General features: G+C 42.9%; 1 protein-coding gene across 1 annotated transcript in view; it reads right to left on the bottom strand.

Annotated features, from left to right (window-relative positions):
• LOC110493557 (growth factor receptor-bound protein 2) overlaps positions 1-9,282 on the bottom strand; it is a 40,747-nt gene extending 31,465 nt beyond the window's left edge. The window contains exon 1 of the mRNA XM_021567903.2: positions 8,835-9,282. Coding sequence (XP_021423578.1) covers positions 8,835-8,912 — 78 coding nt within the window. The 5' untranslated portion in view covers positions 8,913-9,282. The remainder of the gene's footprint in view (positions 1-8,834) is intronic.
• Between the last annotated feature and the right edge of the window lie 3,481 nt (positions 9,283-12,763).

Below are 12,763 nucleotides of genomic sequence, written 5' to 3'. Positions count from 1 at the left end.
AACGTGGGTCAGACGTTTCAGGTAGCCTTCCACAAGCTTGCCACAATAAGTTGCATGAATTTTGGCCCATTCCTCCTGACAGAGCTGGTGTAACTGAGTCAGGTTTGTAGGCCTCCTTGCTCACATATGCTTTTTCAGTTCTGCCCACACATTTTCTGTAGGATTGAGGTCAGGGCTTTGTGATGTCCACTCAAATACCTTGACTTTGTTGCCCTTAGGTCATTTTGCCACAATTTTGGAAGGAAATTTGGGGTCATTGTCCATTTGGAAGACCCACTTGCGACCAATCTTTAACTTCCTGATTGATGTCTTCATATATTACTTCAATATATCCACATAATTTTCCTTTCCTCATTATGTCATCTATTTTGTGAAGTGCACCAGTCACTCCTGCAGCAAAGCACCACCACAACATGATGCTGCCACCCTCGTGCTTCATAGTTGGGATGGTGTTCTTCGGCTTGCAAGCCTCCCCCTTTTTCCTCCAAACATAACGATGGTCATTATGGCCAAACAGTTCTATTTATGTTTCATCAGACCAGAGGTCATTTCTCCAAAAAGTATGATCTTTGTCCCCATGTGCAGAGTCTGGCTTTTTTATGGCGATTTTGGAGCAGTGGCTCCTTCCTTGCTGAGCGGCCTTTCAGGTTATGTCGATATAGGACTCGTTTTACTGTGGATATAGATACTTTTGTACCTGTTTCCTACAGCATCTTCACAAGGTCCTTTGCTGTTGTTCTGGGATTGATTTGCACTTTTCGTACCAAAGTACGTTCATCTCTAGGAGACAGAACGTGTCTCCTTCCTGAGCAGAATGACGGCTGCGTGGTCCCATGGTGTTTAAACTTGCGCACTATTGTTTGTACAGATGACATAGTACCTTCAGGCATTTGGAAGTCTTGGCTGATTTCTTTTGATTTTCCCATGGTGTCAAGCAGAGGCACTGAGTTTGAAGGTAGGCATTCAAATACATCCACAGGTACACCTCCAATTAACTCAAATGATGTCAATTAGCATATCAGAAGCTTCTAAAGCCATGACATCATTATCTGGAATTTCCCATGCTGTTTAAAGGCACAGTCAACTTAGTGTATGTAAACTTCTGACCCACTGGAACTGTGATACCGTGAATTATAAGTACAATTGTCTGTAAACAATTGTTGGAAAAATTACTTGTGTCATGCACAAAGTAGATGTCCTAACCAACTTGCAAAAACTATAGTTTGTTAACAAGAAGTTTGTGGAGTGGTTGAAAAATGAGTTTTAATGACTCCAACCTAAGTGTATGTAAACTTCTGACTTCAACTGTAGGCATGCACGTCAGTGTTGACATCGGTTTCGCACATCTGGGTTAAACTAGACATCCGATATGTTCACCGATATATCGTGCATCCCTGATTACAAGTCATACAAATGTCACGCCCATCAGCAAGCTAAATGTATGGCTAGTTGGTTAATGTTAGCTAGTCAGCATGTTAAATAGCGATTTTCATAAATTAACTTCATGACCAATAAATATGCATAATCCTTTTCTGCATTAATATATTCCTCTTAACTGTACATTTTTTGCATGACTTGTTATGACGTTATAATTACTTACGTTTGCTTCCATCATAGTATATTTGCCAGCCATCTTCCTGAAACAACTTTAGAGACTTTGGTCGCAGTGCTTCATGGGAGTTCTGATAACCACTAGATAGAAAATCTGCATGTCAATTCGCATCGTTTGGAGGGACAACTACAGGGCTCAAAGGCACTACCCCTTGCCCAAAGTTGAATTGGAACACTACTCCGACTTGATGTGGCTCGTGGGATGGCTAAGGGTGGGACTAAGCCTGAAGAGGCGAAGCGAGAGGGTTTACTCCGCCCAAAATCTGTCCACACTTAGTAGATTATTAAGCAAGCGAGGTGTTTTTGTATGTGGGTCAATGAGAGTTTAGTCAAGATAAAAATGGATTGCTATTGTGATAAGTGAGTCTTTTTGATCTAACAGCCATTTCGTAATGCGTGGCATGTTACGGGTGTACTGACATAATAAGTGTGTCACAAGTGACATCCAGGCAACTTTGAGAAAAAATACTTTATATCAGAGATGTCCCTGTCAGAACTAGTGACAGTCTATGCATATTCATGAGGTTAGCATAGCATCTCACTCTACATTGAATACAGGCGGTTGACGGCTCATTGAATATTCCAAAAAGTATTAAATAACGGAGATCTATACGCCAATCACCAGAGAGGAATAGACAGGAGCTCGACAGCCTGCCATTCCGCTCTGTGGATAACGAATCCCATTGTTAGGGGGGGAGACGCGTAATCCCATCATTATATCCAGTATCTCTGGTTATATCCAAACTCTAGTCTATACCCAGAGTTTCTGTTGAGGGTTTCTGATGAGAAGTAATAGTTACGATATTGTAACGATCCCATTACAACCGTTTCTGTGCCCATTCAAACGAAATAACCATATTTTGCAGTTCCAGAAGCCATACAACACGGAAATGACACTTTGGCAAAAGTTATGGGTATTTTCATGCTCATCATGTTGATGGAATTGTGTTCCATCGCGACGACCAAATTACAGGATGGGAGAGAAGAGGGAGAGAGGAGATGGCTTCATTTATCTCCCTATCACAAACACGCGCGCGCGCACACACACACACACACACACACACGGTTCCTGAAACAATTACGCTTGGAGTTGAAGCAAACCAGTAAATAATCCTGCAGTGAGAATTTAGCCTGTTCCCTCCAGTCCCCTGAACTATATAAATAGGGAGAATTTAGCCTGTCCCCCCCCAGTCCCATGAACTATATAAATAAAGTGAGAATGGCTCTATTGACATCACAGTAAAAACAAATGAGGTGTGAGAAGGCAACTTTCACAGCTGAAATGGAACCCTATTTTCCTATATAGCGCACTACTTTTGATTGGGCCCATAAGACTCTGGTCAAAAGTAGTGCACTATATAGGGAATAGGGAGCCATTTCTGGGTGTTGCGATAAAAAACCCAAAGCTTAGGGAGGGAGGGAAAACAAAGCTTCTAGTTAGGAAGCCATCCGTATTGAGCTAACAGCCCAGAGTATTGTATTCTATGGTCTGTCCACATGGGAGAAGGCAGGTTTAGGTTTAATCAATGGTTAAAGCATTTGACTGGGCTTAGAGATGGATCTTTGAAACAGCACTGGAGGGAGGGTGAGAGGCTGTGTGTGGTGTGAGAGAGAGGTGTGGGAGAGGGTTGTTTCCGAGGCATTAAACAGAGCGGTGTTAGGATCGCAGCGTTGACGAAAAACAATGTTGAACAGCCCAAGCTAGTCCCACTGCGGATTAGTTTAGTGTGTGTGTGTCTGTGTGCATATGTTCTCTACACTGTTTCGGTGTGCTTTACACTGTTTCGTGTGTGCGTATCTACTTGCACTCCCCCTAGGCCAAGGGTGGGGCGGCAGGTAGCCTAGTGGTTAGATTCGTTGGGCCAGTAACTGAAAGGTTGCTAGATCGAATCCCTGAGCTGACAAGGTGAAAATCTGTCATTCTGCCCCTGAACGAGGCAGTTAACCCACTGTTCCTAGGCCGTCATTGTAAATAAGAATTTATTCTTAACTGACTTGCCTAGTTAAATAAAAAAATAAAAAATATGGTTGTGAAGCTGAGAGTCAAGAACAGCATTAGATGTGACAGGAAACCATGTTTTGCTTTTCACACTGTCGGGTCCATGATCACACTCTTAGCTAAAGAGCAGTAGGGAGTGTGTTGTAGTGAGCCTCAACTACTGTAGCCCTGGACAGAATTACGACTGGGTGAAGTCAACCCTTGCAAAATGAAACTATCTGGCAAGTTGTGAGGCCTGGAAAGTTCTGAACACACCTGAGAAGATAGACACTCTTTTCTCTTCTCCTGAAAGTTTAAAATCCCTCGTTCCTTAGATTTAGTCAAATTTCAGGGCATTCCCAACAGAAATGGAGCCAACTCGGCATCTACCCATCCCAAACCACACAGGAGGACAAGCAGGAAAACAAGGAAGCAAGGCTCCAGGATCGCTTCAAAGCGAAGGTCCCTGAACACAGGGGTAATAAGAGCAGCCTTTGGCCTTACGACTGGGTCAGACAGTAGCAGTAAACTTTTCAAAGCTACAGTGTGACAACTCGGTGTGTGTGTCTCTCTCTCTGTGCATGTGTGCACTGCCAGCCCTCCAGTCAGACGATCTCATACTGTAATTAGGTCAGATTCACTTCCAAGGGTAATAAGCATCATCCATGCTGCAGTAGCCGCAGGGGGGGGGGGGGGGGGGGGCAAAAATGTTTGGAACACCCTGCCATTGTACTGAGGGGAGTGCACGATTTGTTAGAACATCCTAAGTTAGCCTTGGGGGAGTGCACGATTTGTTAGAACATCCTAACTTAGCCTTGGGGGAGTGCACGATTTGTTAGAACACCCGGACATTAGTTCACAAACCTAACCTGATGGTTTAATTATTGAAAAGACTCTTGTTCTACCAATTTAGGTCCGGTGTTTGGGTTGTTAAAGTTGTGTCTATCGCGTAGTAAGGCAACACAAAGGTTTATAAACACTAGTCTACCTCTCCTTCTGCCATCCCACTCTCTCTTTCTTCATGCTTTGTTTTTCTGCCCTGTAATTGAAAAGTCAATATACTGTAACTCTGTACACGGTGACGGGAGGTGACGAGAGAGAAGCCCGGCACAGGATTGTGGGTTTACTTTAGGCCTGTTCTCCCTCTGTCTTCTTTAGCACCTCTAGCAGGTCACAAGCTGTGACATGGGACCTGCTAGTTTGTTTGTTTAGATTATTCTCGCTCCCTCTCCCTCCCTCCCCAATAGGCAAGATGAAGTGAACGAGGGATGAAGGGAGAGATGGAGGAGACCAGCCAGCCGCATCCCTCACCTCCATTTCCTCCTTCTGGAGGACAAAGAGAAGGACAAGATCTGTGACAGAGAAGAGCAGGTGGATGAATGATTGTGCTGTTCTTCTCTCAATGGGGATAGTCAATGTGTGTCTATTATTGTCTTTCCTTCCATCCCCCTTGTCTTGACACTCATCTGCATCGGGTGGTGATTTCACCTTGTAATGGGAGAGTTGATACACTGTACATTTGCCCCTGTCAAAGGAGTCAGTGTCACCCACACATGCAGGTGCACACGCAAGCATACACACTCATAAATAGACACAAAGAATGGCTATGGTCAAATGGCAGAAGAACCTATCATGCATATGACATAAGTGACCCATAGGACGCAGCTTCTGGTATATAAGCTCCTAAGAAACCTAGCAGGTTAGCATCCGCCATGGTAATGAGTTCAGTTCACTAGATAGCGTTGGCAGACACTGTCTGTCCTTCACTGTACATTCACAGTACATCCCGTTTTAGACTCCCGCTGCCTCTGGCATTCTGGGAGAGCGGAGTGGAGTGCTTTCTTTCTCTCCCTCGCTCTCTCTCGGTTTATCCTTCTGTGCCTGACTGCCAGCTCGGAACACAGACTTCTGGTGTCCGTGGGTTGGCACCAAAAAGTCAAAGAGCCAAAGTGTGACCTTGCAGGCCTGAGATCTGTGCTGTATAGCCTTAGCCAAACGGCATTGACAATGGCCACGGGATTTGGCTATACAGCAAAAACTAATCTGGGACCAGGCTACGGTGCTGCTACTTCCCTAAAAACTATTTAGCCAGACACTTGAGACCAAAGCTGTTTGTTGTTTCCTTCTTCTCCTTTGTTTGGGGAGAGTGATGCTCCCATTCTCTTTGGGCTTCTCCGTCAGACACGCAGCCCTTGGCCAGGTTCCTTTCTCAGATGGTTTTTCTTTCCACTCCTTGCAGGCTAAATTTAGACCTGATGCTGCCCGGCTTTTGTGCTGCGGCCTCAGTTGACAGAAAAAATAAAGAAAGAGAGAAATAGAGAACGCGAGAGAGAAAGATTGCGTGCCCCAGAGCCATTGAATGTCTATCCAACAAAAAAAATTCCCCAAATAAAAACGGAGGTCTCCTCTCCTGCCCTTCAAAATGCGAGACAAACCGAGATGTCTTGATGTCGAGTAACACAAAAAACAAGACAAGACTTCTGTTCAGTAAGCGTTATTTATTTCTGACATGCTTCTCTTCCTGACAACTCAATACCAGAGAATAAACTCCTCCACCCTTTGTAAAGTGGGGGATGGGGGAGTTACCCTACATATTCAGAGGAAATAATCTCTCATCTTCACAGATCTCTAAAAATATCCATGAGGACTTAATGTCCCCTGTATTGTAAGGGGATCTCAAGAACGGTGCTAAATCGATCATGGACATGGCACGTCACGCATCGGAAATATTCTACTTCTCAGCAATTCACCAAGACAGTAGGCTTATTCCAGAAGAGCTCAATTCATCAAGAGAGTAGACCTACTTCATAAGAGCCACTTGACTAAATACCCTGTAACAACACTTGTGTAATAGTACATGCTGGAACAGTACTGGAGTTAAAAACCCAGTGCCAGGCCAGAAGCTTTGAAGTGTGTGGTTAAGAAGAGGCCGCCCATGGGCCCTGAGAACAGTGCCAAAGAGCCCCATCCTCCCTCCATGGTCAGAATTCAATTAGGAAAGGAGGGATAGGATCACTGCCGATGTTCCTGAATCCCCTCCAGATTCTCCCTTTCTCCTTCCCTCCCTCTCTGAACTCAGAAGAGCCAAGACTGCATCAGCAGAGCAATCCCAGGAAGTTGCAAGAACGGAACTCAACTCAACAGAACCCTTTCGCAACTCCGGGCGGAGTTCATGCATGCTGCGCTACGCAGAAAGAACCGAGCAGGGGGAGAAAAAAAAATAGCCTCGGGTGTAGTAGTGTTTTTACCGGCAAGCTGTTGCCACACACCACACTCTTGGATGATTAATATTTATGTGGTGCCCGCCGAGCGAGCGAAGCCTAAAGCCCAGGGGGATGGAGTAAGCTGCCTGGCATACTCCCCCATCCCCTTCTACAGCGCTGTGATAAAGAATGTTCGCTCTCCATTGAGCTTCATTTCTGTGAACAAATCAGCTAACACGAGAAAGAAATCTATTGACTTGGCTGTTAGAATATAGCCTGCTTCCAGATTGGTTTGTGCTGTCTTGCCAAATGCCATGGTCATTGTCACGCAGGCTAAAAGCTTGGCTAATACAGGAGGGACATTGGTTTGGATGACAGAATGTACTATACGGATAGTAAAAGTTACTTAGACTAGTGTATACTGTAAGCAGTATAGCCTGCACTCACATGCCTCCTATCACTGATCGGCAATCGCACCAATCGTCCTTCAGATATTCCTCTTGGACAATCACAGACTTGTTAAGTCAGTAGGCAACAAATTGACTGATAACTTTGTTCACCGTTTCACCGTGTTCACTGTTTTCACAGCTCGCGGCCATATTTCTCTTAAAGCCACATGATCAGATATGTTATTGTCTCTAGTGTGAACATCTACAACTGATGTTTCTCTTGAGGAGATATGAATGCGTATTCCTGTCCTGGTTCGCCAGATCTGTTTCTGCCTCTGAACGTGGCGTTGCCGGGGTACATTGCCGGAGTAGAGGAGAACAGGGGAGGGAGGGTGAGCCAAGACCAGGGCCAGACCATTCTCAAAACACCAGTGGAGAGAGGGAGCTGGAAAGAAGACAAGACTGCACACAACCACAACCAGCCGTTTACATCAGAGACACACACTTCACTCTCAATCTTCTCTTTACTGCTGTTTTTTTTTGCATATGGTTTTAACCCGAACTGACACCAGTATTATGATTGCAGTGCAAGCAAAAACGTTCAGCTATAATAGAGCAGTCATGAAGCAGAGCTGTTAAAGTACTGTTCTGACACTGAAATGAAGGAGCTGTCATAATCCCAGCAAGGGAAGGGGTGTGGTTGTAAACATACTGCCAGCTCATCCTCTCTCTCTCTCTCTGCTCTCTTTCCTTCTCCCTCTCCATTTCTGACTCTCTGAGTGAGGAAAAATGTATAGAAGCCAAGGATGATACTGGAGACTTCCTGTTTCAGCATTATCACATTGCCTACTTAACCACAGAAGAAGTCCAATAACGCTGAACTACTGAGGATATAGAAAGGATTTGATGGAAGAGCTTAAGCGTTGTTTTTAACCAACTATGGATAGGGTTACTTACCATAGCATTCTGACTCCTCTTGTAGCATTTATTTGACTCTAAAAATTATTGTCATATAGGCTACGAAGACTAATTTTGGGGTTGCTCATTTTGGTTCTCCACACAAAATGATGACCGCGTGTAATATGTGGCATACAATATAGGATGCTTGTTATAGGATGTGAGAAAGACAGAATCGTGTCCTGCCAAAGGTTATCAGTGCTATCCTTTTCCATATCTGTACGGAAACAATCGCTGAACTTTTCCTTGAAAACATGACACCGATTACCATATGACTTGCCATTGACAAAGACATTCGCTGCCCCTCATTCAAATGTGTTGGAACCAAAGGACAACACCCCTGCAACATGTTTTTATTTTTATTATATTCTGTTCTAGTCCCTCTCCTTCTGTAGGCCTATCATAATAAATAGACCTTTGAAATGACAAGGTAATATCTCTTGGAAAATACTTTGTTATTGATTATCGACCAATTAAAGTGAATTAGGGTACTAACTGTTTACACGTTTTTAGATCATGTCCTCAAAACCAGTTACTGTGCAGGAGTGTCTAATATGAAGACACAAAAAGACCAACAACAAAAAAGGTGACAGGCTATTACAAATAGTGTAATAACCAGGCCTTTAATCAGTCAGGAACATGCTGTCCCTGACACATTTCTTAAGAATATAAACAGTAAAACAATTGGCTGCTTACCTTCAACGTCTCTCCGCGTTTAAAACTCAACTCATCATCTGCAGTGGCTTTGAAATCGTATTTGGCAATGGCCTCCATGGTGAGGATTGTTGGAACACTTGTATGCGCTGTTGATGAACGCACAAGTACCCTTCTGAAGTCTTTAAATGGAGTTTATTCCTCCAAGGAATTATGAAAATTATTAACAATGTCAGAAAAAAAAACAGAAAAGCTCCGGTCCCGTTTTCCCCCTGGTCTGACCAGTCACTCCGAGTAGCGCAAATACCCTCACTCGCTGCACGCCGCTACAAACCTGTGAATAAGAACGCAGATAGAGAACCTGAGACTATGTAGCAGTAAAGCAACATTAACCAACACCGAAAAACAACGCACTAATATGATAGCTTGTGATGTGATGCCGCGCCCACAGACAATACTAGCATTCTGAGGCTCTCACAATAAAAGGAGGAAGGATATCATCTGATTGACGTTACCTCAGACCAACTAAAGCACATCATCTCCACAATTGACCAATCGGATGTGAGAATACTGTCATATCCAATAGGTGTACTGTAGCTGTGCAAAACCAATGGGATTGCTAATTTACACGCCTTGTAGAGGATGTTTGACAGGCAGATGTGGTTGATGACTCAACTCGAGCTAAATGTAGAATGTCTAATTTCGACTCAAACTCGTTTTGTGTCTGGTACAATGTTTTCTGCCCTCTTTCCTTGCCATTGTTGTGCTAGTCTTACAATGTAGGCTAATTAAACAAGAATATAGGCTACATCGTTTCAAAAAAGTTAACGACGGTACACCAGGACTTGCATGAAGCTAAAGTGAAACTATTCAGGTCTCCTAGGCCTAGTCCACCTACCTACATTTAATGTTACCTTGTCTCTACTTGCTATCCCTCGAAATTCTACAAACACGTGTTATTAGTAGGCTATCCACTTCCTAGAAAGTGAGCTCTGTATATAGGAAGCTTCCTATCGCGACATTTCGGGAATACTTAAATCTGCACAGAAATGATCCCACTCCCCTGTTCCACTGCCCCTCTCTCTCTCTCTCTCTCTCTCTCACTCTCTCAATTAAATTACATTAAATTCAAGGGGCTTTATTGGCATGGGAAACATACATTAACATTGCCAAAGCAAGTGAAGTAGATAATATACAAAAGTGAAATAAACAATAAAAACGAACAGTAAACATTACACTCCCAGAAGTTCCAAAAAAGTCAGAACATTACAAATGTCATATTATGTATATATACACAGTGTTGTAACAATGTACAAATGGTTAAAGTACAAAAGAGAAAATAAATAAGCATAAATATGGGTTCTATTTACAATGGTGTTTGTTCTTCACTGGTTGACCTTTACTGGTGGCAACAGGTCACCAGGTCAACAGGTGTTTTTTTTGTAATTCTTTCCAATGTGTCAAGTAATTATCTTTTTGTTTTCTCATGATTTGGTTGGGTCTAATTGTGTTGCTGTCCTGGGGCTCTGTTGGGTTTGTGAACAGAGCCCTAGGACCAGCTTGCTTAGGGGATTCTTCTCCAGGTTCATCTCTCTGTAGGTGATGGCTTTGTCTCTCTCTCTATGCAATTCAAAGGGCTTTATTGGCATGGGTAACATGTTCAGATTGCCAATGCAAGTGGAATACATGATACACAAAAGTGAAATAAACAATCAGAACAGTAAACATTAAACTCTCAAAAGTTTCTTAAAGAATAGAGACATTTCAAATGTTATACATATGGCTATGCACAGTGTTGTAACAATGCGAAAGTAGTTTAAGAACAAAAGGGGAACTAAATACACAGATGAGTATTGTTTGTATTTAAAATGGCTTTTTTGCTTCACTGGTTGCCCTTTTGTGGCAACTGGTCACAAATCTTGCTACTGTGATGGCACACTGTGTGTGGTATTTAACCTTATAGATATGGGAGTTTATCAGAATAGGATTTGTTTTCAAATTCTTTGTGAGTCTGTGTAATCTGAGGGAAATGTGTCTCTAATTGGCATTGGCAATGCTCCTTATCACTGCACTCTAGACTCCTCTGTAAACTGGTCATCTCTGTTCTGCCAGTCACATTCTGTTTAAAGGTCCCCAAAGCACACACATCCCTGGGTCGCTCATCTTTTCAGTTCGCTGCAGCTAGCGACTGGAACGAGCTGCAACAAACACTCAAACTGGACAGTTTTATCTCAATCTCTTCATTCAAAGACTCAATCATGGACACTCTTACTGACAGTTGTGGCTGCTTTGCGTGATGTACTGTTGTCTCTACCTTCTTGCCCTTTGTGCTGTTGTCAGTGCCCAATACTGTTTGCACCCTGTTTTGTGCTGGTACCATGTTGTGCTGCTGCCATGTGGTGTTGCTTCCATGTTGTTGTTATGTTGTGTTGCTACCATGCTGTGTTGTCATGTGTTGCTGTCTTGCTATGTTCTTGTCTTAGGTATCTCTTTATGTAGTGTAGTGTTGTCTCTCTTGTCGTGATGTGTGTTTTGTCCTATATTTTTATTGAATTTATTTTTAAACCCAGCCCCCGTCCCCGCAGGAGGCCTTTTGCCTTTTAGTAGGCTGTCATTGTAAATAAGAATTTGTTCTTTAACTGACTTGCCTTGTTAAATAAAGGTTAAACAAATAAAAAAATAAGACATACATTTGGCAAACGGTTAGAAAGTGCATCTCCATTTCCACCTCATTTTGTGGAAACTGAATATTCCTTCATTTTGAATATTCCTTCATTCAGTCACAGTGATCAGGTATTCTGCCACTGTGTACTACTCTTTGTTTAGGGTCAAACAGCATTCCAGTTTGCTGTTTCTTTGGTTAGTGCTTTCCAATGTGTCAAGTAATTACATTTTTGTTTTCTAAAGATCTCTCTCTCTCTCTCACACACACACAAACACACACTTTTGTATGAATATGCATGTGTGAAGAGTAGAAGACAACATTTAGTTTGGCTCTAGACCTCACCTGTTGTAGATGTGTCATAAGGTGTAGGGACTCCATAGCAGGGACTACTGGGCCATCTAGTGGTACAAAATTTGAATAAATTGTGAAATGATACAGGAGAAAAAATATGCAGATAATTGCCAAAATAATGGAAACACTTGAATAAATGAGGGACACAAAATACAGTGCCTTGCGAAAGTATTCGGCCCCCTTGAACTTTGCGACCTTTTGCCACATTTCAGGCTTCAAACATAAAGATATAAAACTGTATTTTTTGTGAAGAATCAACAACAAGTGGGACACAACCATGAAGTGGAACGACATTTATTGGATATTTCAAACTTTTTTAACAAATCAAAAACTGAAAAATTGGGCGTGCAAAATTATTCAGCCCCTTTACTTTCAGTGCAGCAAACTCTCTCCAGAAGTTCAGTGAGGATCTCTGAATGATCCAATGTTGACCTAAATGACTAATGATGATAAATACAATCCACCTGTGTGTAATCAAGTCTCCGTATAAATGCACCTGCACTGCGATAGTCTCAGAGGTCCGTTAAAAGCGCAGAGAGCATCATGAAGAACAAGGAACACACCAGGCAGGTCCGAGATACTGTTGTGAAGAAGTTTAAAGCCGGATTTGGATACAAAAAGATTTCCCAAGCTTTAAACATCCCAAGGAGCACTGTGCAAGCGATAATATTGAAATGGAAGGAGTATCAGACCACTGCAAATCTACCAAGACCTGGCCGTCCCTCTAAACTTTCAGCTCATACAAGGAGAAGACGGATCAGAGATGCAGCCAAGAGGCCCATGATCACTCTGGATGAACTGCAGAGATCTACAGCTGAGGTGGGAGACTCTGTCCATAGGACAACAATCAGTCGTATATTGCACAAAAAAGCTGGCCTTTATGGAAGAGTGGCAAGAAGAAAGCCATTTCTTAAAGATATCCATAAAAAGTGTTGTTTAAAGGTTGCCACAAGCC

This window comes from Oncorhynchus mykiss, chromosome 17 (assembly GCF_013265735.2).
Source record: "Oncorhynchus mykiss isolate Arlee chromosome 17, USDA_OmykA_1.1, whole genome shotgun sequence".
Lineage (NCBI taxonomy): Eukaryota > Metazoa > Chordata > Actinopteri > Salmoniformes > Salmonidae > Oncorhynchus > Oncorhynchus mykiss.
Note: the sequence above shows the minus strand (reverse complement) of the source record. Positions and strands in the feature narration are given on the sequence as shown.